At 47.8% G+C, this 27,685-nt stretch overlaps 1 protein-coding gene across 1 annotated transcript in view; it reads left to right on the top strand.

Annotated features, from left to right (window-relative positions):
• Positions 1-27,685, top strand: part of LOC140219512 (hemicentin-2-like) — a 63,850-nt gene that overhangs the window by 9,450 nt on the left and 26,715 nt on the right. The window contains exons 2-4 of the mRNA XM_072289350.1: positions 24,650-24,753; positions 26,134-26,317; positions 26,763-27,032. Coding sequence (XP_072145451.1) covers positions 24,650-24,753; positions 26,134-26,317; positions 26,763-27,032 — 558 coding nt within the window. The remainder of the gene's footprint in view (positions 1-24,649; positions 24,754-26,133; positions 26,318-26,762; positions 27,033-27,685) is intronic.

The raw sequence follows: 27,685 nt of genomic DNA, 5'->3' as shown, positions 1-27,685 counted from the left end.
AAGCATACTAAAAGTGAAAAGGGGCCACTGTCACTGGACATAATAAGACTTCTTTAATTATACACTCGCGCACCCGCCGCCTCTCAGGTCACCTAAGTGGACATACTATGCTGGCTGATAGCGGCCCCCTCCCACTTTTAGTATGCTTCACCGCGTAACTAAAATGTACTGCGGCGAAGAAGCCGTACATTTGTATTGAGTGAATAAACAAGTGGTTTTTACAACAGTAAGAAACGCGCACCATGCATCAGTCTACCACACGGAAGAGCGTCGCAATATACGGTAGCTGATTCACACAGGCCGTGTAGCCCATTTATCAGTCGTAAAGGGCATTATGGGTAATTCGAAATTTCAGACACACATATGTGTTTATGTTTACGTTCGCACTCATTGCGCAATAAGACTCCCAGAACTTCCACAATAGAAAGTAATTTACAACACACAAACGCAAAGAACACTACATGTCTCGTTTTCAACTCGGCCGTCATGCAAATGACATATAGCGCGGAAAAACGTGAACATGCTGTGTGTTAGCGTCGTAAACTTCATACTAGGCAAGGACCTAGCACACCACAATCCCGCGACAGCCGCTAATGAGACCAAGACGGGAGCACATGTCTGTGAACGCGCAAACCCTAAGCCACTCTGCTCCTCCGCCACCCCCGCTGCACAGCACACCAAACACATTCAGCGCTGAACAGTGGGCGGTCGACGCAGTTGCATTTACATGACTTGCAGCGAGCAGCACATGCCTCGATGTTTGTTCAGCAAAGTCGGACACGGCTACGCCACATCGCGGTTCGCAGAACTTCGCTGCCGAGGCGCTAGGCCACTTCGATATTTCAATTGTCACCACCGCCGGGTTCTCAAGAAAGCACGGGTCACACAACGCAGATTCTGTAGTGCCAGAGTTCGTCGAGGCCAAAGCCGCATTGCCGCACCGCCACTACTCACGGCTTTCCGCAAGTAACACAGAACCTACAACCAACACACAAGCAACACACGCACGATTACATGAGCAACGTTGAACAACGCGCGGTCCAGAGAACGATCACGCCGAGGACGAACACGCCACGGCGTCGCTCGGCGCCAGCATCGCGCCTTCTCAAAAATCCCTAAATGATGCTGTCCCTAGGCACCTAGGATCAGGTCACGTGAGGGATTTTTGTACGACAAGTAGACGCACGCTGGCGCTAAGCAGAAGCCGCTGGCGGCGCTTTCGTGACGTAGCAATGGCACTTTCGTTTTCGCGCCCAAGGCAACCGATATTTCCAAGCGCGCGGTGCGCCTGTGGCGCCACCCAATTTCAGTTGCACAAACCGGCTGCCGCGAGACGTTGTCTGACGTTCCTTCTCGCGCTCTCCTTCATCCCTGTGTGCGCTTTCTTGGAATAATTTGCGCCGTTTCCGCGCTAATTTTGCGCGCGTTCAATTTGAAAACGTAAGTATTTTTATCTGTTAAAATAACAGACGCACGTCCGGTAAGTAACTGGAATAGGTGAATAACTTTACTTGCGTTTGATGAAAAGGTACTAGAATAAACCGCGATTAGATTGCGCAGAACACTTGTTACTCAGTGACGATTATTTTATTGGTAGGGTACTGCGGCGTGCGCAATCGGTGTCGTTTCTAAAAGTCAGCTGGTACCATGCGGTAGTATGACTGTGACATAACCATTGTGTACACTGTATATATTGAAAATCATTTTGTACATATGACATTTAGTTTATGTGTAACTGTGCTTTTCTGTAGGTATACGTGTTTATATGTTGGTGCGTGAGGACTCGGACATTACTTACATTGAAAACGTGCTGTGTTTCGTTTCTTACATGTTATCGTACCGGTGGAATTGTGCCGTGATTGTGACTCAGTGTTCGTATCGTCTCTTGTCGAAATAAACTTTTTCTAAACACATGACTGTGACGTCTGTAGACAAGTGAACGTTAAGCTTCTGTAATGCTCTCCGGGCAGTTGATCAATTAATGAAACAAAAACCTATTCATGGGGGAAGCATGGGCCGCGCTGCGTGGCGGATAGAAATGGGGAAAATAGTTGGAAATGGATATGAGGTTACCAAAGTCCATATACTGGAACGGCTGAAGAGTGAAAAAAAAAAAGCTTTTCGATGGTGTCATAAATTTTGTTTATAACGGACTGCAACGCGCTAGACAACATGTATTGTGGGTTATATATTTAGACACCATTTCTTGTTTCTTTGCATAATTCCCTACACAAAAGAGCCGGTGACCATCCAGCGGTAGTACCGATCAGCGTGCCGAGCCCGTATTGGACCAAAAACCAGAGCTGAATCTCAGTATTCAGCTGAGCCGGCACCACAGTGATAATAATCGGAATAGCATTCCTACAATGGTCACACCCCAGTTTTCTTTCCTGCTGTCCAAGTTTTTTGACCAAAAATATAGGCCAATCCCGAAAACTAAAACCATCTATCTCTTGAACCATGCCGAACTAATTAATGCAACGTTGTTGCTTTCAACGATTTCCCGCGTGGCAGGGACTAAAGCGTACTTGACTATTTGAACTTGCATCTTAGTAGCTTCAAAGGGCATGACATTCTTAAGCTTTGGAACGAGATTTAAAATATTTGTACTTACTGCATCAATAACTTCGTCCCTAAAATCCAATAAGACGTCTAAAGTTTTCTTTTTCTTTCTTTCATGGTATTTATTACAGTAGCAACAACCCGACAGTCACCAGTTGTGCATAGTCAGAAAATGGAGAGCACAATGAAAGTCACACAGAGAAAAGGCATCGTTCATACTGTGTGGGTAGAAAAGTTCGTATCACTTTAGAAGGGTGGTAAGGATAGGCACCTCACCAAAATGGGGTACCAGTCCGGCTGTGTATCAAGTCCATCATAAACCTGCTTTAGGTGTAGTGTCATTTGGATGAAATGTACCCTTGTAGGTACAACCGTTTCGGCGTTTCGGTCCATCATTCGCGTTTTCCACGAACTGTGCATTCCGATGAGAAAAAACATATCGAAAGGTGCACTGTTATCAGAGGTCGCCAGCAGGTATCGCACGGTATGAGCGTTAATCTCAGTCTTTTTTTAAAAGTCCGTTGGAGGACATCCCAAAATAGTATGGTGTCGGTGCAGCTAATAAAACAATGTTCAATCATCTCTGGCACTTCATAAAGGCGAGAGTTAAGAGGAGAGACAAAGATACCCTTTTTCTCTAGCCATGTCTTTATCGGTGTGGCTTCACTATGAAGTTTATAAAAGAATGTTTTGCAGCAGGGGGTTATATACATTTTACGAACTCGCTTTAGTACATCGTGACCTGGCCATTGAATGTATAGTGATCGGCAAAGTGGAGGCGATAATAGCATGGACAGTAAATCTTTGTACAACGTTTTACGCGACACGGAGTACAAGTATTCAGTGGAAAACCGAACTTTCAGGAAACGAACCGCCAAGTAAACTTCTTGCATGAACGCCCACAAGCATAAACGCGAAGAAAAATTGCAAGAGACAATTAAATCAGGTAACGCATTAACAAGTGCGACTTGCATGAATGACCGAATGTTACTCCGATGACGCTCGAAATCTTTCACATAAAAAGGAGAGACACGTACTTAAGACGAAAAGGTATTTCTCGTGTCGCAGTTGCTACCTTTTAAACAAAATTAAACCTAGCAGTAAGCAACGCCAAGCTGCGCCACTTTCAGCATACGTGGCCGAACTTAATTCGGTCTGCTCCCAAGAAGTTTTGGGGCTTTTTTAGCAGAATATGCATATCAGTAGACCAGATCGCGCATGAAGGAAATCTTGTCGCCGAGAAACAAGATATTGCGGAACGGTTCAACAGGTACTTTAACAGCAATTTAAAAGCGAAGCGTTCTACGTCTCACCATGTCTCACTACATCTACTTCTCACAGTGCGCAGAAAACGCACTGCAGGAAAGCGAACTTACACATCTGCGTAGAACACTACAGTTTACACTCGCAGTACCGCGCCAGCATCGACTGGCCGGCCGGTTAGTGCCTGATAACGGCGCGAAGCGACGAGCTCAGCAAGAGTAGCGCATGCGCACAAAGTTCACTGGAAGCGCAAGTTACGTCTGCTAGACACGTCGCCACCATCCCCTGTAGCGATTAACTGAGCTTTCCTGCTTATCGGAGAGAGCAAGTGCGTGCGAACACAGGCTCGTCTTAGGATCTGGAAAATACAATGTAAACAAGCAATCAAATCACATATGCATAGCATCGGGTCGCTCAGAATTTCTTGGTTTCGTTGCGTGGTTGTTGCCTTTAGACTTTGACTGATTCAGTTTGCATGAAGGGAAAGCTTCGCTTTCAGCCATCTTTCTTTAAGAAAGGGGCTTTGATCTTTTTTTTTAGCTCGTTGGATATCCCTGTTTTTGATCGCATGACACACAATGATGAATATGATACAGTTTCCTTAGCTGACATTTTTTCTATGCATTTATATATAATAACAAATCGACTCCTCTCTGCATGTCGTATCATTAAACTTTTTTTCTTTTTCTCTCTCTAGGAAATAGCGAATATGGCCGTATAACACTTAAGACCAGCTGTTGAATATTTTTTTACAAACACTAATTTATCACCACGCTGCCTTTCGCAGGCACAATGGCCATTCCTTTCTCCATGATACATATATCAGAATCGGTGCAATCCAAATTTGTTCCATGCGGATATGGCTCTCAAACAGCAATATGTACCATATTCAGTAGAATGATTTGATTAGTGAAACTTTGATACGCATTGTGATATCTCCAGGAAGTAATAACGGCAATGACCTTTTAGTATAAGCCACAACCGTTAATAGATTTTCGCAGCCTGAATCTTCGGGGGCATTGTCAACATACGTTTGAATGCAACAATCCAGTAAGTCTTGTGCACTGCTATCCTATCCCGTGTGACTCACAAAGGAGCACAAGTGACATGATAGCATTGCTTAAAAGTGTTGTTTTACGTTCTTTAGACAAAAAAAAAAAATCGTAAGTTTTTAGGTACAAGAAGTCACATCGCACAAAGCCTTTAATTCAACATTTCATTATTAGATTTATTGCAGCGATTATCTTTTGACGCAATTCTCAATGTGATATCAATTGCAGAAGCTAAGACTAAACCTGCCCTCTTTCTCCAGTTTACTCCAGTTCGCTTGTGTACTAAACGCAGGGAATTCGTTCGGCGATTAATTTTAATGTAAACTGGCGGGATACAGTGCAATCCAGAAGAAGCAATACAAACACAAAGTTTTTTTGTAGGAAGCAGATGTGTATATATAGACCGTTTTTTCATAGGCTCCGCTATATTGCGTAGGCAGTGGCGCCATCTATGAAGCAGATGTGTATATATAGACCGTTTTTTCATAGGCTCCGCTATATTGCGTAGGCAGTGGCGCCATCTATGGGCAGTCGGCATGCTGGCTCGTGGGATCGCTCCGTGTTGTATGCCAGGTACACGGTCGGCGCCAGTTTCTGGTGGCTGTTTGCGCGTCGCGCTTAATGACGAAGCGTCTTCTGAGTGGGAAGCGGTTCTGCGAGACGTACTGCAGCGACTTATATAGGTCAGCACGGCCGGGGTTTCACCGGCGTTGAGACGGACGGAGCACCCAGCGCGATGTGTACGCCCGTGTTAGCCTACAATCAGCCTCGGCGATCAGTTGTACATTTACGAAACTTGGTTTCACGAATGTGACCTTACTGCAGCATTCTCGGTGTAGTTCTAAGCTGTCGTTTAGCAGCAATGAATAGTTACGAAACATGATGATCCCAACAGCGTGGGTATAGCGTTCTGCTGCGGAATGGCTTGTGCCATATACATTGACAAGCATTTAAAATGTTAACTGTAGATAAATTGCGCGACCACCTCGTTTGTTGGACGAGGTATCCGCCCACGAAGAAAAAAAATAGTTTTGGTTAGTTAATAACGGCATACCGTACAGTGTGAATCACACTTATCGAGTAGTCGAGCGAACGTCTGTGGACTGCGCAAGCGTCCCAAGCAGCGGTTGATGCCGGGTTATAGATCTGTTTGTTCTACTACATAGCGCATGGTCCAAGCATGCAGCATGACCATGGGAGGTCTTATTGCGGCGGTTTCCCGCATTTGTTTTCTATATGACGCACAAATAGCTGTCGGACTCTTTGTACGCGATACCTTTCCGATATTACTGCTTTAAGGCTAAACCCCATGTGAGCGATTTTGCGCGCGACGGCGACGAGCGACGGCTTCGAGCGACAAAACGGGCCGTCGCTTGAACAGATAGCTCGGTCTTTTTGCTCGATCGCTAGGTTATAGAAATGTAGAATTTGTCGCTCGTTGCCCGGAAGTGCGATGAGCGACTAGCCAATAGCGCGAAGCCGGAACTGGATGTACATCACTCAAATACTACCGATCGTCGCACGGAAGGAGCAAACGATTGAATTTTTATACATGCAAGGATAAGAACCTACTGCATGAGAGAAATGTTTTATGCTGCCTTTTACAGTAAAATACATCAACTTAAATGAATAAAGCGCGCGTCACGCTAGTTCCGGCGCGTATATTGCTGCCCTCATAACGACAACACCGGGGAGACGTCGCTCAAAATCGTCGCTCGCATGGGGTACGACTTGTAGGCGACGAGCGAACGCGACAGCCATTTCCATCGCATCGCTTGTCGCTGTCGCGCGCAAGATCGCTTGCATGGGGTTTACACTTCACATGGCGAAACGGCAATATCGAAGTACAGAGGTTATATGTATCACGCTGGTTTACCAACCACAGTGATCGCCGTGTGTTGAGCAACGCCATCGACCTCATACCGGAGGCCAACGTAGACGTAGCCTAGGAACTTCAGATCTACTAGAGTTGAAATGCGTGAGAATCATTGCCGGTGGCTGACGCAAGCATTTCACGATTGGCGCTTGATATTTCGGCGTTGTATTTGGTTGGCCGTACTCAAGCATGCACTCTATGTTTTAGATCCCACTCAAAACGAAAAGACACCGTATTTTTTTTTTAATTTACGCTGGCAATTCACAGACGCCGGTTCTCTTCTTCGTCTGAAACCGATACAGTCAAAATATTTCACAATACACACACGGCGGCTGCTGATGCACGTCCAATGTTTGCGCGCCCAAGAGAAATTTACGCATGCCGTAGTTACCGATACACCGAAAGGCTACAGACAGTGGTTCTCCGGCGACCTTGTATCAACAGACATACCTTAAATTTCACGAAAAATGACCCCCCCCCCCCCCCAAAAAAAAGAGAAAAAAGTCGCCGGTTCGCTCGAAAAGCGAAGCACCCATTGCGATAGCAAATTAGTAGACAGCTATACGAAGTGAGGATACTAGTTTTATCGGCCGTATATACTTGCAAATATGCAGAATGTTCGTCGTCTCCCGACAGCGCACAGCGTTCAACAAACGGCGCTTGGTTGACGTGGCTGGCTACGCTTTTACGACGGAGCAACGGCACTTTCGTTTTCGCGTCCAAGACCACGGTGGAAGAATAAACCGTGTCCAAGACCACGGTTATTTCCAAGCGCGTGGCGCGCCGGTGGCGCCACCCAGTTTCAGTTGCACAAACCGGCTGCTGCAAAACGTGTAACGTTCTTTACCTCTTTCCCCTTTTAACCTATGTGTGCGTCTTCTTGTAATAATTTGCGCCGTTTCCGCGCTATTTATGTGTGTGTTCAATTTCAATATCTACGCATTTTTTTGTCGGTTGAAATAACAGACGCGTGCCGCGTACATTGCTGGCATAAGCGGTAAGTTTAAGTGTGTTTGGTAAAAAAATTTAAAAAAGAAACGCGATTACATTGCGCACAATACTTGTTGCTCAAAGCAAAGGCTTTTATTTGTCGAGTGGTGCGGCCTGTCTCATGTCCGTGTCAGGCCCCGTACACTCTCGAGGATCAGGCATCGCGACAAGAGTAAACTGCGGCGCGTCCAGCATAAGCGCGCAAGTGTGGCTGCCATGGGGGAAGGAAAGTTTCGTTCCTTCATGGCTCTCGCCGTTTTTCATCCTCCGCTGCTCATCGCGTTCGCTCGGTTACGACGAGGACACAGCGCTGCGCTCTGAAATGTCTTAGTGAACCGCTGACTCGGAAACGCTTTTACAATTGCTAGCAAGTATAGCAGAGCGTGGCATTTCCGGAGGCGCCCTACGTTTTCGCGCAGGCGACAGTAAGAGCGTGTGCGGGAGAAAATCTGGGGACTTTTGCATCTTGAATATTGGACTTTGCCTAGGCACCACGGAGAAGTTTCTTTGCTCGTTTTGTATGCGTTTGTCCCCTAGGCGAGCCGGCATTGCGCAGGGGGGTCGAGTTAACGCTCCGATGCTGGCATAGTGCCGTTGGAAGCGCACCACACCCCTTAAATAACCCAAACGCGCCGCCCATATTTCTCTCCCGCAGACTGAAGTCGTCGCGTGCTGGCTCGCGACTCCAGTTGTATCATGCTTCGTATTCAGCACAAGGTTACCAAAGAATTCATGAATACTTTGTTTAGCGCAAAAAACAACAGGCACAAGAAAGACGACCCAGGACAAGGCGCTACTCTCAACTGACATCATTTTATTGCGTCACTCCTTTATAGACCGCACAAACCGGATGTGCCTTTCGGTACAATAGTCAGTGAAAACAACTGTTGGCAGGTTTTGGTTAGCCGCTTTTTGCAAAAACAGTTGAAGCATTTAAGTATTGACGATCCTTATGGCATAAAGGATTCTTTCGATGTTTCCTTTCTGGAAGACAACCATTCAGTAGCCGACATTTTTTCTGTTGACGTCAAAGATCTTTACTATTCAATACCGCATGATGAGCTATTTCGCAGTGTGATGACGTGCATCGAAGAAAGTGGCGAGGTAGATTTTCGCAATGCGACCGGGTTGTCTTCGGAAAGTTTCATGTCCCTCCTTGAATTTTATTTAAGTGCAACTTTTATCCGGTTCGAAAATAACCTTTTTATCCAGAAAAATTGTGTGTGTATTGGTTCATGTGTGGCGCCTGCTCTTTGTAATATTTTTTTATCGTTTGTCGACCGCGCTCTTAAGAGTGCCTTAAACAATGACTCGGTTCAAATTTTTAGATATGTTGACGATTTTCTTGTTTTGATAAAACAGACTGTTGGGGTCTTGGTGCTGACGCCCGTTATTGCCAATGGGTCGCAAGCCCCAAGGGTAGCGTTGGCCTGGCGGCCTGGGGCACTGGAAGCATCCGAAGGTCCCGGCAAAGCAAGAGTAGACTGGTAACAGAACAACTTGTTTATTCTAACATAGCAAAAGAGCGGCCGGTCAGTTCGACCGAAGTGGAGAGACGGGAGAGCACGTAACTCAACAGTACAAATCGGAGCCTCTCTCCTGGCGTCCGGGGGCAGCTGCTCTTATACTCTCGGCGTCGCGGGCCAGAAGGAAGGTCACGGGATGAGCCCACGCGACGGCGGAGCATGAGCCCACGACGGCGCGCACGGTCGAGCCGAGAGACCTGTTGAGCCGAGTGTAGTGACGCATCGCCAACCCGCCGACGGACAGACCTCCTGGCACCTCACTTGGGGAGCTCCGCTCCCCGGCTGCCGCGCTTTGACAAGCGTGGGCACACACACACACACGCACGCACGAAGACACGTGGCACTGAAACACGCCTGAACACGCTTGGCGGGGAGGCGTTGCGGCGGCGTCGAACGGGCCAAAATGTCCGCCGCTTTGAACGAAGCCCCGGCGTCCGTTGCATCCGCGCCGGCATTACCGCGCGTTGTAGGCGAAACGTAACAGACCGCCCCGCCGGGGGAAGGAGATCCCGATGGTCAGGGGACTGCATCCGCTGTCCGGAGGGATGTCGCTCAATGATGCTCATAACCGAAGTCGGGCGTCCTTTGGCGTTTCTTGAGCGCAGCGCACAGAGAAGGCCTCGTTCTCACGTTCAGGTTCACACAGGACACTGCAAAGTGACTTCGGGAGAGTTGACATTTTTGTTCTCGTTTCCGGCAAGCGTTAGAACCACGCCTGAAAGTCAACCGCTCAGTCAGCAAGCACGGCACAACCCTCACTAAGCCCTGCCAGGCTCTTTCCCCTTTTATACTGCTGCCTAGTTCCTTACAGTAGTTTAGCAGCACTCAGAACGCGTCCACAAATCGGAAAATTGCACTAGAAAGCACATCATCACTTTGAAACACTACACAAAAGCAATAAGTTAAAAAAAAATCCTGCCTCAGGAAGAAAAACATCAGTAACAAGCAATTTTGAGGCTGATTCCCACGTTAGGGGCTTCGACTTAAGCCATCGGCGTTACCGTTGAGACTCCCCTTTTTGTAACGCACCTCAAAGGAATATTGTTGCAAAGCGAGGCTCCAGCGCAGGAGGCGGCCATTTTTGGGAGAGATGGTCTGCAGCCATTGGAGAGGGCAGTGATCCGTCTCAATGATAAACCTCGAGCCAGCTAGGTAACATGACAATTTCTGAACGGCCCACACGATACACGCACACTCTTTCTCGGTGGCGCTATACGCCTGCTCACGACTCGTCAGCTTACGACTAGCATACAGGACGGGGTGTTCTACTTCTCCATTTTCCCGTTGGCACAGTACAACGCCCATGCCTCGCTCACTAGCATCGCACTGAACAACGAACCCTTTTGTGTAGTCGGGCGATCGTAGCACAGGCTGGCTTGTTAGGGCGCTCTTTAGGGCGCTAAAAGCTCTTTCCTTTGTCTCATCCCAGACGACTGTTTGCGGCTCTGTCTTTCTTAGAGCATCCGTCAAGGGAGCCGCGATATCAGAGTACCTGGGGATGTACCTCTGATAGTAGCCGGCGACACCTAAGAACGACCGAATATCGGTCTTCGTGCGCGGTTGCGGGAAGTCTCGCACAGCGGCCACCTTTATTTCAGAGGGGCGGCGACGACCCCGACCAATCACGTGTCCGAGGTAGACAACCTCGGCCTGTGCTAACTGGCACTTGGGAGCCTTGACTGTCAAGCCCGCATCGCGCAGGCGGGTTAGCACTGCCCGCAAGTGCGCCATATGCTCAGGCCAGGATGTGGAGAATATCGCTACGTCGTCTAGATACGGTAAAGCGAATTCTTGCTGTCCCCGCAACACTTTATCCATGAGGCTTGAAAAGCAGTATGGCGCGTTCTTCAAACCAAAACTCAAAACTTTAGGACGGAATGTCCCCATTGGTGAAATGAACGCCGCATACCTACTAGCCTCTTCTGTAAGTGGAACCTGCCAATAACCCCTGACAAGATCTAGGGTGGAAATAAACTGAGCGCTACTCACTCTCTCAAGGCGCTCCTCGATGTTAGGGATCGGATAAATTTGATCCTTAGTGATGGAATTAAGCCTGCGGTAGTCGACGCAAGGACGAGGTTCCTTGCCCGGTACCTCAACTAAAATCAAAGGGGAGGTATAATCACTCTCACCTGCTTCAATAACACCGAGCTGTAGCATTTTCTTTACCTCAGCCTCCATAATATCGCTCTGGCGGGGTGACACCCGGTACGCCTTGGATCGTACTGGCTCTGGGGAGGTAAGTTCTATGTCATGAGTAAGGACAGAAGTCCTACCAGGCCTCTCAGAGAACAGACCTTGAAACTCTTGTAAGAGCTGGTGTAGTTCGGTTTTCTGCTCAGGCGACAGCGATGCTTTACTTATTAAGTCACTAATGACTTGATCGGTGTCTTTCCTGTTCGTCACTGAGCCTAGTCCCGGAAGCTCGACCGGAAGCTCTTCTAACTTTCCCGCATCGGGAATTTCCTCTCCAGTATCTGGTGCCTTTAACGCTACAGGCTCAATTTTATTCAGTTCGGGCGTGCTCTGAATACCAGCTTGCTGCGCCTCTGACCCTTTCTCATCGTTCAACAACGTCGGCCCCGCAACTACCGCCTTTGCAGCGAGCTCCCGAACCTTCGATCTGGTTAAGGCCTGAACGCTAGCCTCACCAAACAAAAGCCCCTTCTCGCGCAGGAGGTGATCGGACCTGTTCGAAAATAGGTACGGGTACTGGGGGGGCAGCATAGATGACACTGCGGCCTCCGTCTCAAGTGCTCCGAAAGGTCCTTCAATAAGCACTTTTGCTACCGGCAGACACACGCTATGAGCTTCCACTGCTTGCTTGATCCATGCGCACTCGCCCGTGAACATATCGGGTTCTACGTAAGACGGGTGAACTACATCCATTGTAGCTGCGGAATCGCGAAGCACTCGGCACTCTTTCCCGTTCACGAGGAGGTCTCGCATGTAAGGCTCGAGAAGCTTCATGTTCTCGTCAGTGCTGCATAAAGACAAAAACACGACTTTTGTTTTTGTTTCTGGACACTGCGCCGAAAAGTGACCCGGCTTCTGGCACGTATAACAAACGCGCGCTTGCCTCGTCTCGAACCGCTTTCTGCGTTCGGCTTCGGTTGCCGCCGTCTCCGTACGTTCGGTCGGACTGCTTTCACTCGCATCCGCACTACGTGTATCCCCCTTTGCTCTCATGGGTGTGAACTTCGGCCTCTCAAACTTGGAGCCAAATTCACCCTTTTGACCGTCCTTAGCTCCACGAGCCCGACGCGTCACAAACTCCTCGGCTAGCTCAGCGGCTCGAGCCACCGTACTAACGTCTGGCCTATCCAAGACCCAGTACCGCACGTTCTCAGGTAACCGACTATAAAACTGTTCTAGCCCGAAACACTGCAGAACTTTCTCGTGGTCACCAAACGCTTTCTCTTCTTTGAGCCACTCCTGCATGTTTGACATAAGCCTGTACGCAAACTCTGTATATGACTCACTTTTGCCTTTCTCATTTTCCCGAAACTTCCGACGGAACGCCTCCGCTGACAGCCGGTACTTTTTTAGCAGACTCGATTTCACTTTGTCGAAATCCTCTGCCTCCTCTCTCTCCAAGCGAGCGACTACGTCGGCCGCCTCGCCGGGTAGCAAAGTGAGCAAGCGCTGTGGCCACGTTTCCCGAGAGAACCCCTGCTTCTCGCACGTTCGCTCAAAGTTAACCAGGAACAAACCAATGTCCTCTCCAAGCTTAAACGGCCGCATCAGGTCAGTCATTTTGAACAATACTCGTTCTCCTGCACCGTGTGCCTGACTTCCATTACGAGCGCGTTCCATCTCTAACTCGAGACGCTTCATTTCCAAAGCGTGTTGACGGTCGCGCTCTTCTTTTTCTTTCTCTTTTTGTTCTTTAAGTTCACGCTCATCTTTCTCTTTCTGTTCTTTAAGTTCACGCTCCCTCTCCTCAATGGTCTCAAGGCATTCCGACAGCTCGTCATCCTCAGCTTCTAACTCAAGAATAGCCCTTAGCAGTTCTGGTTTTCTGAGTTTGTCTGAGACATCCAGACCCAACTCTCTTGCAAGCTCCAGCAATTTCGGTTTGCGCAACGACTTCAAATCCATGGCTGCTCTGAATGCTGCTTTCTCTACTGCCTACTATTGTCTTGCCGCAAACTAACCCGGCAGCAACGACAACCACAATTACCAGCTCTGTTTCTGACACTAACAAAAGCCTGGCAAAACTCAGAAGAAGAAAGTCCCGCACTCACCAAACCTCGCAGCCAAGAATTCAGCGCAGTCGTTCCGCTGCAGGCAACCAGTCATCACACAGGGCTCGTTGCACTGCTCCCGCATGGTCGTTGTGCTGCTCAGCATACATTCAACCGCATCTCTTCGCTGCTGGCCTCCGTTGTCGCGATCTCACCGCTGCCAACCAGCTGTTGGGGTCTTGGTGCTGACGCCCGTTATTGCCAATGGGTCGCAAGCCCCAAGGGTAGCGTTGGCCTGGCGGCCTGGGGCACTGGAAGCATCCGAAGGTCCCGGCAAAGCAAGAGTAGACTGGTAACAGAACAACTTGTTTATTCTAACATAGCAAAAGAGCGGCCGGTCAGTTCGACCGAAGTGGAGAGACGGGAGAGCACGTAACTCAACAGTACAAATCGGAGCCTCTCTCCTGGCGTCCGGGGGCAGCTGCTCTTATACTCTCGGCGTCGCGGGCCAGAAGGAAGGTCACGGGATGAGCCCACGCGACGGCGGAGCATGAGCCCACGACGGCGCGCACGGTCGAGCCGAGAGACCTGTTGAGCCGAGTGTAGTGACGCATCGCCAACCCGCCGACGGACAGACCTCCTGGCACCTCACTTGGGGAGCTCCGCTCCCCGGCTGCCGCGCTTTGACAAGCGTGGGCACACACACACACACGCACGCACGAAGACACGTGGCACTGAAACACGCCTGAACACGCTTGGCGGGGAGGCGTTGCGGCGGCGTCGAACGGGCCAAAATGTCCGCCGCTTTGAACGAAGCCCCGGCGTCCGTTGCATCCGCGCCGGCATTACCGCGCGTTGTAGGCGAAACGTAACAAGACTAATAACGAATGCTCCGTGACGGTAGCTGATATTTTAACTCTGTTGAATGACAATGGCAAAGGTTTAACTTTCACACATGAGCTATGTAGGGACGGTAAACTCCAGTTTTTAGATTTGCAACTATCCTTACAAACAGGCCACGCCTGTTGGATGTACTCGCCATGTTCACGTAAGGAACTTTTACCTTACGCGTCTGCGCACTCAAAGACTGTGAAACACGCCATTGCTTTGATGTGTTTAGAATCTTCCTTAATGAAATATTGTCATCACTCTGCGAACATGAGTTTCATTGCACAGTTAAATAGGCTGCAGGCTGCTGGTTACCCAAGTGTGGTGGTGACGTCAGTCTCGGAGGTATTGCTTCAGAAACTGAAAGGGAAGCGGCACAAAAGTAACTGCATCACACAAAAGAATAGGCCTGAAGTTGCGCCGTATTGCCACAGAGTGGCTCACGATCTAAAGAATGTGGCCACTAGATACCAAATTCCGGTAGTGTTTTCCGCTCCTCAGAAACTGTCCATGTTGTGCAGCCGTATTTCTAAAACAAGTAAAAAACCTGACTGTGAAAAGAACCACATGAAGTTTGTAGATTGCAGCGTCTGTGTGGTTTATAAGATTCCCTTGTCATGTGGCAAAGTTTATGTAGGGCAGTCAGGCCGCTGCGTTAACGAGCGCCTTAGAGAACATGAGCGATCCATACCAACAGGCACAGGTTCCCATTTGGCTCAAGATTGTAAAACATGCAAGTGAAAACCCATGTTTCGTGATACCACGATTTTGAAAAAGAGCCGTCACACCACCGCCCGAGAGTTATCGGAAACATTTTTCATTCAGTCATTGGGGTCACAGTGCAATAGTGTGCCTTCCTTTACCTTGTACAGCGCTGAATTTGGTTTTTTAGATTCTGTCGCATGAGTGCGCTCTTGGTATCGGATGTTGGTGGCTCCACCGCATTGTGCTCACTGCGCATGTTCCTCTAGTTTGAGCAGTCTATAAAGGAGTGACGCAATAAAAAAAATGTAGCGCCTTGTCCTGTCGTCTTTCTTGTGTCTGTTGTTTTTTGCGCTAAACAAAGTATTCATGGATTCGCACCAACTAGCCCGCCAACGCGTTGTACCAACGCGTTGGCGCCAACCGTTGTACCGTTGTACCCGGAGGAAATGAATGGCTTCCGCCAACAAAGGTCCACAATTGATAATGGCATTGCCTTGGTCTCGTCAACTGAAGAAGAATTGGTCTGTGGAAATACACATACTGAATTATTTTTTGACATTAAGGCAGCATATGATTCGGTCTATGATAAAGCAATACTTGACGCTTTGGACGGCTTTACGCATGGATTGCAGACTACATTCAAGGACGCCAACTTGTCATGTGTATCCCGGATGGCCCCACGGCGCTTTATGCCGTCGAGAAAGGATTGCCACAAGGCGCTGTGTTAAGCCTCCTATTATTTATTTAATCCTAGTCCATGTGAGAAGAAACCTGCCCCGTGGCGTTAAAATCACACTACATGCGGACGACATCTGCATTTGGAGCATGGCGCGTTCCCGCAGTACCGCCCAACAACGTCTCCAGAGAGCGCTGGCAAATATATCAGCCTACCTAAATCCAAGGGGTCTGAAATTGTCCCCCGACAAAAGCGTTGCTATGGCTTTCACGCGGAGGCGTATGGGAAGATATCCACTAGTGTTGGGTGGTCGTACCCTTTCATGCGTCAAGACACAGAGGTTTCTTGCAGTGACGATCGATATAGGAACCTCACATGGTCGCCTCAAGGGAAAAAACTGAGTGAGAAGATTTCCTCGCCGTCACGCGTATTCCGATTTTTAGCCGGATCACAGTGGCGCAGCAACTGTCGATCAATGGTGCTCCTCCATAAGGCCTACGTCGACAGAACACTACGATATTACCTCCAGATCCTGCACAAAACGTCTCCCACAAGCAAGAGAAAACTTGAGGCAGCACGGAAGAACGGCCTTCGCGTATGTCTTGGCCTTCCGAAGGGGTCGTCCCGCTCAGGAACTGTAGCAGAAGCTGCATATGCCTGCCTCTTGAAGTGTTATCTTCGCAGAAGACACTGCGGATTCACCTCAGACGCGTCATTCATACGAAGAGCCACTTTTTAAAGGATATTTCTGGAGCCCGTGCTACATCTAGCCTCGGACAGGCCGTAGGAAGCATATCTATCTCGATTCCTGCTCAGGCGTCACAAATTATGCCACGAAACATTTCACCATGGACTCTGTCCCCACTGGAAATCGTGCCGTATATCCCTGGAATCAGTGCGAAAAAGAAAATGCCTCAAGCAGCGACTTATCAGCTAGCTTTGGAACGTATGCACAGAGAATACGCAGCCGCAACGCACATTTTCACAGATGGCTCCCGAACTCCACATCGCTCATCGTGCGGACATTTTGTTTCCTCTACAGGGCAACGATTCTCGTTTCGTCTTGAGCGAGCGACATCATCTACTTGAACAGAGCTATATGGCATTAAGGAGGCCCTTGAGAATGCACTTTGACAGCAGCCGCCAAAGACATGGGTGATTTTCACGTATTCAAAAGCAGGCCTACAAAGTATGCGGAACAGGCACAAGCGTTGTGATAACCAACCTGCAGCATTTGACATTGCTTATCTTCACCACAAGGCTAAGATTGCTGGGCATTGCATCACGTTCCAGTGGATACCTGGCCATGCCGCTACTCTGGCAAATGAAGAAGCGGATGAAGCTGCCCGAAAGGGACTGCAATACCGCAATTTCGAAAGAATATTTTTTACAAAAGCCGAAGCTTCAAACATGGCAACAAAATATGCCTATCAAGAAAAAGACCGCATCTGGAATCTGCCGCTTCACCAAGATAACTTCCTGCGTTATATTCAACCAGAAATGAGACCGAAAATTCCACGGCCACTTCCTTGACACTCAGAGACACTGTACCATTGTCTTCGACTGAACGTGGCATACATGAATAATTATCTGTACCGCATAGGGCTTACCACAAATGCCTACTATGATAACTGTGGCAAGTTCGAGATAATTGAACGCATATTACTAGAATGCCCCGCGTACCACGACGAGAGACAATTTTTTGAGCAACAAATGGACATGACTTGCCACGATCCGTTAACACTACCCAGCATCTTAGGTACAATGCCCGGCCCTTCAATACAGCGGCGGGTTTTGGATTTATTGTTCAAATACCTGTCAGAAAATAGTTTAATAGGAAAGCTGTGAAGATTGCATATTTCATGCACAAAATTCTAACTTTACCCGCCATGTCACATGCAAATATTAGTATCAGGTCCACTTCCGCATTTCACATTTATTTTTCTTCTCTTTTTTTCCCACTCCCCTCTGGAATCTTTTAATGCCATTCCCCATCCCTATACAGAGCAGGCCAGCGGTTGTATACGCACCGACAAAAATCTGTTTTTCTAATAAAGAGTCTCTCTCTCTCTCTCTCTCTGCCAAAGAACATAGACCTTTCCATTATTGCCTGCCATCAGCAACATTCAACCGTCCACAGAATACTGAACCTTTATAACTCTTATTTTCATGATCTTCATATTTTTTCATAACTCTCTGTCATTGTTCTTTTCCGATGTTTGCGTTGTTGTATCATAGTATCACACATTGTTCAAATGCCCTTCTCTTTTTTTGTATTGACCTTGCTCCTTGCTGCATGTACATTATTCTTTTTAAGTTCGTTCTTTTTATTCATTGTCCTTTTTTAATTATATTGCCCTGCTTTTTTTATGTATGCATGCGCCAGCACTGAGACCTCATGGTCGTTCCTGAGCGCGGTAAATAAATGATGGATGATGATGATGATTATTATTAACCTCAATAATTTATTTAGCGTGCTCAGGAACAACCATGACGTATGACTGCTGATCATTGTTATGTTATATTTCATACCAATTGGTCAGCCCGCGTTTGACTGCAGCTGCTAAATAAGTGCAACGTTTCACTTCATGAATCATCGGCCTTAGTCCATTTAACAATTTAACATAGTGAAAAAGCCGTAGCTAACATTTTAAATCACAATAAATAAATAAATAAAATAAAATAAATAAATAAATAAAACCACCGCGACTACAGTGAACGACTGGTATTCATGGCCGGTGCTGCCTCGGCATAACGATATGAAGCGCCTTCCACGCGCATTTTCTCTCTGGCGTTCCTCAGTGTCGTCAGTGCGTCCATGTCTCGTTGCGTGGCAAGCACACCGTCATTCAGACCAAAGTGCGTGCCATGTGTTTTCTGTCTTAAATTCGCTGGCCTCGTGCTACAGATTTTGAGTAAAATTACTGCCAAGCCAAAATTATGCCGCAAATACAAAATTTAGTACTTTTCCTGTGCTTACGCAGGCCTAATCTTGTGCGACACTTTCAATAACATAAAAAAATAATGGACATGGTCTTTTTTAAAGCTAGCGGAAGAATAAAGTACCCTCCACTCAGAGTCAACGACAGGTCACTGAGCAATGATAGAGGAGCCAAATGCTGGAAGGTGCATCCCGTTTACAATGCAACAGCTGCAACTTCCGAAATTATGGAACAACCGGAACACCATATCAAGAAATTAGAGACGACATATTTTTCGTCGTCATGTGCAGATTACGCATTAATGAGCGCGTTCACCCCGTACTGTGTAAGTTGTATCACGCATTTCTCTCCTGAGCGCACTCCATCGGGCTGCGCTATATTTACATCTCCATTTTTACGCAATAATTGTGCGGAACAACGTGTTGCCGCCTCGCAGAAGTGCCGCCTTATTGATGCCAAAGCGTCTAAATATGGCTCAATTAAGCGACAAATCCGGCGTCCCGCACCTGTAGCGACACCTACATTCCCGTTGGCCGCGACGCCACGTCACGAGCGCGCCTCGACGGAGCAGAGCGGGCGAAAGGGAGCACCTGCTGCCGTAGTAGTAATGCGCCAGGTGTTGCGTGAAGGGAGGCGGCATTGCGGCGGCGCCAAATCCCACTCGCTCTAGAAACCCGTGTTATTCGGCCATTCCTTGACCGCGCAAGCTCTCGCCGGCGTTTTAACTACCCCTTGGTAAGGCCAAATCAAAACACGCTCGCTTGCCCGCGAGGAATTCATAATTCATAACTCGAAGCACCGCTCTACAGCGGCGTTCAATAGGACATTAATGCTTTCGCATTCACAACTCATAAGAAGTGCTTAGGTGCCCTCGTTTTTCGTATTTATTTATCTACTTAGTCGCTTGCTCCGGCATGTGATAGAAAAAATTCGCCGACGATTAGGCTTCTTGGTAATGCAATCTTTGAGCGCAGGTGCTGCTTTATTTCAACAACAGGCAACCGCATACAGAACACGCAGTGCCGAACGGAGGCGGTTCCGCTTTTCGGATTGGGCAGCACACACAGTGATCCGCCGCTAACGAGCCGGTGCTCCGGCGATGCGCCATCGCGCCATCTTATAGTGGGTCACTGTGGCGGAGAGGGGGAGGGCAGATTATCAATTATTATTTAATGTTTCTACTGAGGTGGGATGAGGAAACGGATGAAGAACAGGAGTATTGAGTAGAGGTCACAGTATCATTCACTCAGAGGCAGGCCTCAATGTGGCCGCACAACGTTGGGGTGGGAAGTAGAAGTAAGAGGACGAAACGCAACGGCACCGCGCCACGTAAGGGGAGGTATACGCCATGCGCAGCGCTTATGGGGGCGCCACTGAAAGCCGCGTAGCGGCGGCGGTTGGAAACGCAGGCGGGCCTCATGCCGGGGACGCTTGCTTCCACTGCAGGCATGACTGAACTGTGCGCGTGCGATTTGCCGCTTGTGCGCGTCCCACATAGTTACTTCTGCGGTGTCAGTGTGCGCTAGGAAATCGCGCTGTACAATAGTGGACATGTGTCCGACTTCACGGCTGTCCGGGACGACATAGTCTCCTTACGAGCCAAGTGTTTGCCGCATATGAGCCTCAACAAGCTCGCCTACGAAATGGAGCTCATCGCCAGTATGCCGCTTTCATTATAACGCCCTGGCCGCTAATGGCTTCATTTGTTGGCCCGTGAACTAATGTTCTTTATGCACAGACTTGCCTGTTGTACATGCCATGTATTTTTATAGTCGGTTGAGGGAGCCCCGTCGCGCCTGCGAATGGTTCGTACAGGTGCGGCCACGCGAGAAGCCAGCGATGGTTTAACGTCCAAACCAGCACGATGAGTTTGAGAAAAGTAGCCCATATAAGATTACGGCAATAATTAAGTGTTGATTGTTTTTGTGCTTGCGTCTTACCACTGTCTGCACAGCATGGATTTCACAAGTTCTGTCGTTAAACAAGCAGAGCGTTTTGATGATTTCACGGGTGCACGCGAGTGAGATATCAGAAGACGCCATAGCTGCAAATTTGCCTCCCTGGTCAATATTTTATCTGATTTTCTAGTTTTACCGCCATTTTTACTAGTACCACCCTCGCACCCAAATGCAGAATTAAACCGCATGTTGTGTCGCCTGTTGTAGTGGCCCGAGTCTGAATAGCCTTTTTAATTAGTTAAAAGAGTACGCTGACACAATATTAGTAGTTTGAAACCAAATGCAAATCATGCCATTAAATATTTCTTGTAAACCACGTGCTAAATTGAAATCATTTTCAAAGAAGAGAATACTACAGAGAAGCAACATATATTGACCCATTTCATGAATAAGAAGAAAAAGAAAACAAGCACTCGCTAGCACCACTATCAAGAAAAGAAAGCAAAAAAAAATTACAGGCTTTCTTAAGATCCCTCTTAAGAGGTGAACGGCGAACGCCTACTCTTCCTCCTCTTATCCTTCGCCTCTTTCTCTTTGCCTCTTCTCTTTCTCTTCTTTTGTTTAGTCATTGCTGCACACTACTAAGCATTTTTAGACATTTGTAATCAATTGTGGTGATTAGAAGCCATAGTTAGACATGTTGGTTATATCATAGTGATTAGTAGTCATTACATGTCATTTCAGTCATTATCAGTCATTACTGGTCATTACTAAGCATGTTTAGTGATTTCTAATGAATTGTAGCGGTTACAAGTTGTCGTTAGATATATTGTTCGTTTCGTAGTCATTAGTAGTAATTACAAGTCATTTCAGTCATTATTAGTCATTATTGCTCACTACTAAGCATTTTTAGTCATTTCAAATCAACTGTAGTCGTTTCAAGTTGTGGTTAGACATATTAATCATTTCTTAGTCATTACTAGTCATTTCAGTCATTATTAGTCATGACTGCTCACTAGTAAGCACTTTAGTCATTTGTAATCAATTGTGGTCATTAGAAGCTGTCGTTAGACATATTGGTCATTTCGTACCATTAGAAGTAATTAGTAGTCATTAGCAGTCATTTTAGTCATTGCTACTAATTACGCGACATTTCTAATCAATTGTGGTCATTACAAAGCGGCGTTGACATAATGGTCATTTCAGAGTCATTAGTAGTCATTATTAGTCATTATTAGTCATTACTAGTCATTATTAACCTCTACGGATCTTTTATAACGTTATCATTCACTAACTGTCACTATCAATCATTTTTCATTCTTTAATCTGTCTTCATATGGCGTGATGACGCTTCGGCGGATACTCCGGCGGCCCGGTCTGCTACACAAACTTCACCATGAGCCTAGAAACGCCTTAAAAAATAAGTAAAGAAACATGAAGGTTTCAGAATTGATCACAACGCATGACATGGCTGGGGTAAAGTGAGTACGCACTAGTTATATGCACTAGTTGCAGACATCAGTTCAGGCGTTTCCCACTACCACCAAGTAGTATTAAGAGGCATTCAAAACGAGGTTGAATGCCCTGTCACAAGTTTTTAATGCTCACAGAGGCCAGGTTGTACAGACAACATGCAGATAGCTGAGGCGAGCGTAGAGCGAACGTTCTACGCCACTGGTCGAATTCCAGTGCCATAAGTAGAGCAACAGCCGATTCCGTGCAACCCATGGGTGATCGCGTGACGCTTCTATGAAGGCGCCGTCACCAGCTTTTTAATACGGAGCCCTTTGTTCAAAGCATCTAAACATAATGAGTGCTTCACAGCTTCGCTCTACATTCTCTCGCTTAGCTTTTCGAAATTTTTTACGCGTTTCATCAGTAACAAGAACCTAATGTTTATTGTATCTTTTGGACTGCAGACGAAACGACCCGCCGTGGTTGCTTAGTGGCTATGGTGTTGGGCTGCTAAGCACGAGGTCGTGTGATCGAATCCCGCCCACGGCGGCCGCATTCCGATGGGGGCGAAATGCGAAAACACCCGTGTACTTAAATTTAGGTGCGCGTTAAAGAACCCCAGGTGGTCCAAATTTCCGGAGTCCCCCACTACGGCGTGCCTCATAATTAAATCATGGTTTTGGCACGTAGAACCCCATAATCTAATAATCTAAGTTTAAACGCGGTAGCGTACACTAAAGGCACAGCGACATCAAGCAAAAAAAAAACGTAGTAATCGCTCTAAAACTGCAGTAAACAAAGCGCGATTGCTTATTTTCTTCGTCGAAGAGCCGCGATCCACCGCAGCCGTCACTCTTGCTCGTGAAGCAGCACCGCACACTAATTGTGTTAAGTGTTAAAGCACCCAACTACGCAACAGTTGTTTCAAGGCATCGCTGAAGCCTTACAGAAGCGTTAAATCGCGATCAAGAACGCAAACATGACAGCACGCGCACAGGCGCTGACGGGAGCAGTGCCCACCCGAGCCCGCCTACGCTTCGCACCCTTGGCGACAGGCGGCGTTGTCGGCGTTTTGCGCATGGCGTATAGGGCAACGGGAGAAGGACAGCCAGGCGCAAGCACTGCCAGAGGCGACAAATGTCACTGAGGAACGGGCCCTGCAAACGGGAAAGGGAGAGACACGGCTGAGAGCCGTACAGCCACGCGACGCGGACACGGAGGAGCGGAGAGCCGTGGATCACGCGCGAGGCGGCAAGGAGCGCCCGCCGCCGGCAACGCAGCAGTGCCGCGACAGCGGGAGAAGGGACGGTGAGGGCGGAGTAGACGGTAGCGGCGAGAGTCACCGCAATGGCGCTACGCGGAGTAAGGGGGCGAGAGGATAGGCGAGAACACGTGATCTGGCTTTGCAGGACAAGGTCGACAAGGGGAGAGAAGACTCGCGCCGCATGCGACAGATGGCAGCAGGAAGGTGCGCAGCTAGAGCAGCACACGGAAGATTACCTTGGTTACGGCGAGGCACGACGGTGACGCGAAACGCCGGAAGGGGCGCCAAAGAGCTGTGCCCTAAAGGAACACTATGCAAAGAGGGAGGCCATAACGACAAACGGAAAACACTTAAGGAGTAGTGATTGGGGGCAGTCCAGTGGTCGTGACACAGCTACGTCACCAGAAAAAAAAAAAAAGCTCAGTTGAACCCAATTGAAAAAAAAAATCGCAAAAGCCGCCTGACTGAACATACAGACAGGAGCGCCGACACGCCGGAAATCGGTTTGCCAACCCGATATATGCGAACATGCAATAAGGAATGAACACACGCAGAACTTCACATCCCTGGTATTATGAGCTCTGCGTAGTTAGAGGCGCAGCAAACATCGATGCACATGTTTGAATGAGTACTAAAGAAAGTAAGAGAGAAATCAGCACTTTCCAAATTATGCAAAACTTTCTAATTATTTTCAGAAATTCTCGTTTTTTTCAACAAATTTTAAAAACGCACGCACTGCCTGCAGTTGTAACGATTTTTGTTCGTGAGGCACTCAATGATTTCTCCACGAGTGGGAAAATTACCTAGATAAAAAATCTTCAGTTTTCTTGACAGCTTTTGGCGGCTTGGAGAAGAGAGAGAGAGAGAGAGAAATATGCTCACTTTAATGAAAAGCTAAAGATGCCTGGTTGTTCGTCTAACTTGCTATACATCAGGGGCTCCGTGATCGGATGCGAACCGGCGTATTCAGTAAGGTATGACCAATGGCAAACTGCGGTATATACACAGTGATTGCACAAATATACAGCCAGCACATACACTCGCACTTGCACTTACACACACACACTTACACTTACACTCGTATAGCGCTCAAAGCGCGCACGTGGTGCTTTGCCGCGGGCTGGGAATGCGAGGAGTTCTCGGAGACAAGCTGAATATATGCCGCATTGTCCGGAATGTTGTTGGACATCTTTGTCGCAATCTTCGCAGGAGAAAATTAGACTACTATAGGCTCTTGTCTCGTTTAAAAAGCACATTGTATGTAGGCAGTGCTAATGGCTTAACCTATATGTGTGCATGAATATTCGTGTAGCGCGAACGAATTTGATCGGCACATAGTAATTTATACTTTGACATATCCTGCAGTTCCACCACAAATGGAAGAATCCGTATCACACGAGATCTACAAGGTGATCGAGAACGCCCCCTTTTCCCTTCAGTGCCGATCATCTGGAAGCCCGATCCCTCTTGTAAGTGGACCAGCTTTTTTTTAACTCGATTCCCGGGGAGGGTGGAGTGGGGGGGATTGCCGTCGGTAAACATTGGAAGTGGTGTGACATAAAATTCAGGCGGATGTCCACCTATACAGAGGCAGGTGAAAAATGTTTTGTGCTTCTCTCGCTGTTTACTCGGAGGCGCAATTTTTCGGTCTACGACTGTACTGCCTTTTGGACAAGACCACTTTTATTCGGTAACTTTTTTTCACTTAACGCAGTGCCACATTTTCATCTCGGTCTTGCGACAGTAAAATGAAAGTTGACTTTTTTCGCGCATTTTCTACCGCATTCCCAGTTAAAGTGAAGGCATCTCAACATTAATGGGTGTAAACAATATACAGCAGCAAATCGTGACGAAATGAATGAAGTCGACGTGGGGCCATTTCTATTCCTGAGCTCAAGTACGAAAACTGTCAAATGAAAAGAAAAATATCAAGAGCACTCGCAAACGTCGAACAAAGCCTTGGACACCGATTCTGTAGAAATCAAGCAGGAGCGCGAAATTAGAGGTGTTCACCTCGATTAGGGTGCCTACGAAAACTGGAACTGACGGCAGGGTTCTACCTTCCACTGCCGGCGTAAGCGCTTCTCGCGCGCACTGGCGTTATCGCTGAGGGGCTCCTCGCAATTTGTTAGGCAACATCGCCTGAAACAGAGTGGATCGTAAATTCCCAGCTAAATTAACTACATGAAATGGTAGTGCAGGTTTTGGTCATGTACCATACACACTGCCACATTCGTGGACACAGAATGACGTCTTCGTGACTGTAACTTTAGAACATAAAGCCGTGGCCCGTGTTTTGGATGAGTAGGGTGGGGGGTTGTGTTATGCAGCGTTCGACAAACGAAGTAACTAATTTAAAAGGTAATTAGCGTAATTATGCTATCTATTCAGTTAAGCATTTTGATTTCTCCTAGAAGTAATGGCCGCCTCATCGAATAATTTACATCAAAGGTAAGAATGTTGCTATCTGCCACATGCAATGTAAAAACGAATTGGTAAATCCAAACAGAAAGAAAACGAAGCACCCTATATAGGAACTCGCCACACTGCCGTAGGGTATCCACATAAGCCCTTACGCGCTTCCTATTACAGTGACATAATTTCTATAAAGTACACGAACAAAAACAAATGTTTACATGCAAAATAGGAACGTTCCTGAGAAGATACAAATGAAGACCACCTCATTCGTGCCACATACTAAAGACAGCACTGGCAAACACACACACACAAGAGCCATGCAAAAACGAAAGCAATACGTATGCGTGAATTCAGGATTTTCGGCGTACAGCTGAATGTCACGGAATACTAAAATAATATCGCTTTCCTGTTTTTTTTTTTTTCACAATTAGTTGGAGTGGCACAAAGATGGCCGCAAGGTGGACACGATAGCCGACAACCTGGGAATCGAGTTCTCTCCCGAGCGAGACGTGCTGCGTGTGGCGGCGGCCAAGTTCCTCCACGACGGCGTCTACAAGTGCGTGGCCAGCAACGCGGCCGGAAGCACGGAGCGCAGCTTTCGCATAATTGTCCTGCGTGAGTTGCACGAGCGGCTCGCCTAAACATCCCTCACCGAACTTTGGCTGTATAGAAACAACTACACCACAAGCGGGTACACTTCTTGCACTTACAATGCAAGTGGAGCAAAAGCTACGGAAGCACACTCAATATAGTAGGAAATGTGTTCTGTTACGGCCATTGGTGACGCACTGTTTTCCCTTGACAATCCGATTCCAGCTTTTGTCTGAAATAGTGAAAATATGTTTTTCACCAGCGACATGACTAGTTGTGCGAGCTTTGCAGTGACTATAGGAGGGCTATGGCGTAATCATAGCTGACAGGTATTCGCTGAGTGAGTTATTCCGAAGGTTTCTGGCACAACAGGGTTCTTCAAATTTGTATACGAAACTGTTGAATCTCTCTATCGACACTGCCTCTTTAGGCGTCCTCTGATGGGCGCCCTTCGGTACCGCCCTTGCAGTTCCCCCGCAAATCCAGGGTCCTGGCCGCGAAGTATTGCGGGTCGTCGAGGGCGAGGAGGTGACGCTGAGCTGCCGCGTCGTGGGCACGCCGGCACCCACGGCGTCGTTCCTCCGAGACGGTGTCTCGTGGCCCTCGGACGACCGGGGCGAGGGCCGCCGCGAGTTGTTCTTCGCCGCGGCCTCGGCCGAGCGCGACGCCGGCACCTACGTGTGCCGTGCCACCAACGAGGCAGGCAGCGCCCAGAAAGTTTTCGAGCTCGTAGTGCTCGGTAAGTGCCACTGCGTCGCGCGTTGTGTCGTAAATAATAAAGCGAAAGCTGTACCCCATCAGCAATATTGCCTCGACAGTAACTGCCATGGTCTTATACAAAGTCCAGCGCAGAAAAGGCGCAAGCTTAAAGCCAATGATCTTATAACCTGGAAGAGGCACTAACGTTAAGCAATGTAGTAACTCTATGACAGTCTTACTTGTCCTTGCGGTGTGTCGTACGGCCTCGGTTTCTGTAATAGTTCCTGTTGCCACTGGAATCACTGAGAACGCTTCTATTCACATGAACGTGTTTACGGCGCCCGCGTAATTCATCAAAATAAGCTGCATTTCTTTCTTCACTCTTAATCGGCCTCGTTATATAGAATATCAAAGTGACCATTTTAAGTCTTGTGTTTTCTTGTAAAAGAAAGTCGCAGTTTCGTCCAAACTGCGAGGCATCGATTGCGATAGCAAATTAGTAGACAGCTATACGAAGTAAGGATACTAATTTTATCGGCCGTATAAACTTGGAAACATTCGCAAACTAAATAAGTTAGCAAGCATGGTGTCAGCGCTCACAGGCAAGCATGAACATATCACACTCTATGACTGCGGACACTCGCTGTCAAAACGCTGGCGTGAGGAAGCGCGGGAGCAGCAACGAGCGAAGTG

Source organism: Dermacentor andersoni, chromosome 1 (assembly GCF_023375885.2).
Source record: "Dermacentor andersoni chromosome 1, qqDerAnde1_hic_scaffold, whole genome shotgun sequence".
Lineage (NCBI taxonomy): Eukaryota > Metazoa > Arthropoda > Arachnida > Ixodida > Ixodidae > Dermacentor > Dermacentor andersoni.
Note: the sequence above shows the minus strand (reverse complement) of the source record. Positions and strands in the feature narration are given on the sequence as shown.